Source organism: Pagrus pagrus, assembly GCF_965226575.1.
Source record: "Pagrus pagrus genome assembly, chromosome: 9".
Lineage (NCBI taxonomy): Eukaryota > Metazoa > Chordata > Actinopteri > Spariformes > Sparidae > Pagrus > Pagrus pagrus.
In genome coordinates, this window is record NC_140193.1 from 29,087,204 (window position 1) to 29,091,115 (window position 3,912).

The 3,912-nt window shown below is 42.2% G+C and overlaps 1 protein-coding gene across 1 annotated transcript; it reads left to right on the plus strand.

The window, feature by feature from the left end:
• Positions 1-1,219: 1,219 nt before the first annotated feature.
• LOC311262940 (trace amine-associated receptor 13c-like) lies at positions 1,220-2,388 on the plus strand (the record flags this gene model as incomplete). Its single annotated transcript, XM_084362690.1, has 2 exons — positions 1,220-1,395; positions 1,578-2,388. 2 exons carry the CDS (start codon positions 1,220-1,222, stop codon positions 2,386-2,388), a joined length of 987 nt encoding a protein of 328 aa, XP_084218816.1.
• Positions 2,389-3,912: the final 1,524 nt, after the last annotated feature.

A 3,912-nucleotide genomic window follows, 5' to 3' on the forward strand; every position in this document is an offset into this window, starting at 1 on the left:
AAATTAGAATGGCTAAGCTAAATTTACAGTTGCTTTTAAGAGCTAGATTTAACGTAGCATACCTGTTTTCAGAGTCAAACGTGCACAGGGAGAGGGAGGGAGAGAGGGACCCACGCAGCTGCGGACATCTACCTGTGACAACACTAGCGTTAGCCACAGGATAGCATTCGGTGTGACGCAGAGGGAGAGAGGACACTTACCACCGCCAGAGAGAACCAGGCATCAAACAGAGCACGGCACACTCGGTCGCTACTCTGCAGTGAAAACACACATGCTTTAGGCATGAGGAAACCGAGCGATAAGTGAATTGAAGCAGCTGCAGCAGCAGCACAATGCATTACCTGCACGGACAGACACCTCTGACCCAGAAGTGACACGTCAGAGGGAGTGCAAGAAGGAGGGCCGTACTTATGTACTGCTGCCCTAGTGATCAGCTGTGTGCAATTAACTGCAGCAAGACAACCCTATTTCTCTGCTGCTACATAATCAATGAAGTTTATCAGATGTTCCTTGTGCGCAACTGCGCATGTTAATGTAGATATACATATGTAGTTTCTACTGCTGGAGGGTCGCGCAGGTAATGTCATTAATATTTTCCTCATTAAGGACGTATTTCTCCCCTCTGATCCTACTGGTTATTGCTCAGGATGATACTTTTTATGACTGTCTAAATAGGACCCATTGTGTCTTCCAGCTGATGTAAGCGATAATTCAGGTTCTTCTAACCCAGCACTCAAAATAAAAATCATCTTAATAACCTTTCAAGAGAGCCCCAAACCATGTCGTTACTCCAACAGCTTCACCAACAGCTTCGTATTTACTTTTGGCTAGACTGGGATAGGTGTTTTGGGATAATTTTACATACATTTCCAGAAATAACAAGTTTGTGGGATTTCTACCGGGATAGTCTCAAGTGCACAAAGATTAGGGCAAGGATGTACTCCCACAATGTGCAACATTTGCCACTTGAGCTCAGCCAACTTTGACCTGTGACATCTAGCAGATGGCCAAAGGTGGAGATAAACATAAACCAAAGTCACCAACATTGAGGAGGATGAACAAAGAAAGCCTAATACTTAAATCTCTATGGAGAGGAACAAAGCAGCAGAGGTGAGGAGGAAGGAGGGCTGGGCTGGAAGGATAGTGATAAATTAGTTGTATGACAGAAAGCTTTGGTCAAAAGGCCGCCAGAGCGCAGCAGGTTCTCCTCTCTCTGGTGATGGAGACCTTGGAGGGAACTGAACTCTGCTTTCCACAACTCCTCAACAGCTCCTGCAGGAAGCCAATACGTCCTCACTTTGAGACCATGCCGATTTACATTCTACTTTCCTTCAGCTCTCTGCTCACTGCAGCTCTTAACCTGCTGGTCGTTATCATTTCTATCTCCCACTTCAAGTAATGATTCATTAATATATGAAACTAATGAATAGTAGTAAAAAGTATGGACATTTAAACTGTGAGAAACAGGATTTTTTTTCATAGTAATCTGATCATATTTCAGTCATGTGCTCATCTGTTATCTGAATGATGATTGATACTATAAATAATGATAAATTCATGCTGGTCTTCCTCTCCAGGCAGCTCCACACCCCCACCAACCTCCTCCTCCTCTCTCTGGCTGTCTCAGATTTCTTCGTTGGTCTCCTCATGTTCTTTCAAATTGTCCTCGTAGACGGCTGCTGGTTCCTCGGTGACCTCATGTGTACTGTGTACCAGTATCTAGCATATATTATTGCCTCTGTCTCAGTAGGAACCATGGTGCTCATATCTGTTGACCGCTATGTGGCTATATGTCATCCTCTGCATTACTCCAGTGAAATCACACAAAAAAGAGTTCAGGTGTGTGTTTGTCTGTGTTGGATATGCTCTGTAATATTTCAAAGTCTGATCCTGAAGGATATAATGAAAGAACCAGGCAGGTATCACTCCTGCATTGGAGAGTGTGTATTTTTCATTAACTACATTGCTGGACTTGCAGATCTCACTTTTTCCTTCATTGTGCCCATTACTCTTATTGTTGTTTTGTATATGAGAGTATTTGTGGTGGCTGTGTCTCAGGCTCGTGCCATGCGGTCTCATATTGCAGCTGTCACACAATCAGGGAAAGTAACTGCAAAGAAATCTGAAATGAAAGCAGCCAGGACTCTTGGTATTGTTGTAGTTTTGTTTCTAATATGTCTCTGCCCATATTATTGTGTTGCTCTTACAGGCCAAGATAACTTGCTCAATTCAGCATCTGCTGCCTTTGTTTTCTGGTTGTATGATTTTAACTCCTGTCTAAATCCTGTGGTTTATGCATTTTGTTATCCCTGGTTAAGAAAATCAATTAAGCTCATAGTTACATTTAAGATACTGCAGCCTGACTCCTGTGAGATGAACATAGTGTAGAGACACTGCATGGGGCCTGAAATGAGACCCTGAACATGAAGAGACAAATGTACATGTCACGGTAATGAAATGCTGTGAATCACATGTGTGTCTTTACGTTGCTTATGCTACAATATGATATTCTCTAAGAATGACTTTGTTAATTTTCCATCATGTCCAAAACAGCATCTCTTGGGTTCACCATGTAGTCTGTAAATATCAGGACTTTAACCTTTTTTTTGTGGTGCTGGCTTTACAATGCAGTGAAGAAAACTGAGTTTCCATTCCCAACCTCTAGTAGTGTTTTTTCAGATGTTATTATCCACATCAGAAGAAAATATTTGAAATTGTACTCCATTTTATACTTGACTGAAGTCCCTGAAAAACTTGGAGCATACCAGCCCACTTGAAACAACTTTGGAATTTAGGTCTATTCGTGGTCTATTCATTTTTTGTTCTGATTCCTTGTGGCTTCAATAAACCATTATACAAGTTAGACAAAAGAGTAAATTTAAAAAAAGAAAAAAATACAGCCCATCTTTGAGGGATTCTTTCTCAGCTTCATTACTTTTTAAAGAACAAAAAGTTTACTAAGTAATGCTATAAAAACAACACTCAATCCTTATAAATATACAATTAGATTAAACTTACTCTCCTCAATTAACGCTAAACTAAAATGTGTGCCCCATACAGCCAACAAAATAATTTGAGCACTGTGATTTATTGTTGGTGATTTTTCGTCTTCAGTATGTTGCCTATTAAGCCATGCAAGTGGCATGAGTCCCAAATGAAATATCTCAATAGTTACAGATTGATTGCCATGAAATTTTGGATTGGATTTATGGTCCCCAGAGGAAGAAGGCTATTGACTACTGATCCCCTAACTTGAATGTCTTGCATTTGATTTACTAACAAAGACCACCATAGCATATAAGTAGTTTTATTTTAAATGGCTCAAAGATAGATAGATAGCTAGATAGCTAGATAGATAGATAGATACAGTAGATGGTGCCTCTGTAGAACATGCACAGGATGGGAGCTGGGGCTCTGGCTCTTCTCAGCTTGCGGAGGATGTAGAGGCGCTGTTGGGCTGTGATGCGGTGTTATTGGTCCAAGAGAGGTCTTCTGAGATGTGCACACCCAGGAACCTGGTGCTGCTCCTTTGTCTTCTCCACATTCAGAGAGAGATTGTTGTCCTTGCACCACATGGCCAGGTGGCTCACCTCGCTCCTGTAGGTTGTCTCATCATCATTGCTGATGAGACCCACCACAGTCATGTCGTCCGCAAACTTGATGAAGAGGTTGGAGCTGTGTCACGGAGTGCAGTCGTGGGAGTTTTGGGCGTCTAGTGGCCATAGTAATGTCCAAATCTGATTAAGGGTGCTGCGTTGGTGCGTAGCTGTGATATGTACAGGCCTATAGGGATACTTGTTCTGCCCGACTGGTTGTGTTCTCTCTCTGTCTCTCTCTGTTGCACTCTGGCGCCCTCTCTTCCTTTTGTGTTTGTTTTCTTTCAGGAAGACACAACTATCCAGGGGTGTCGCA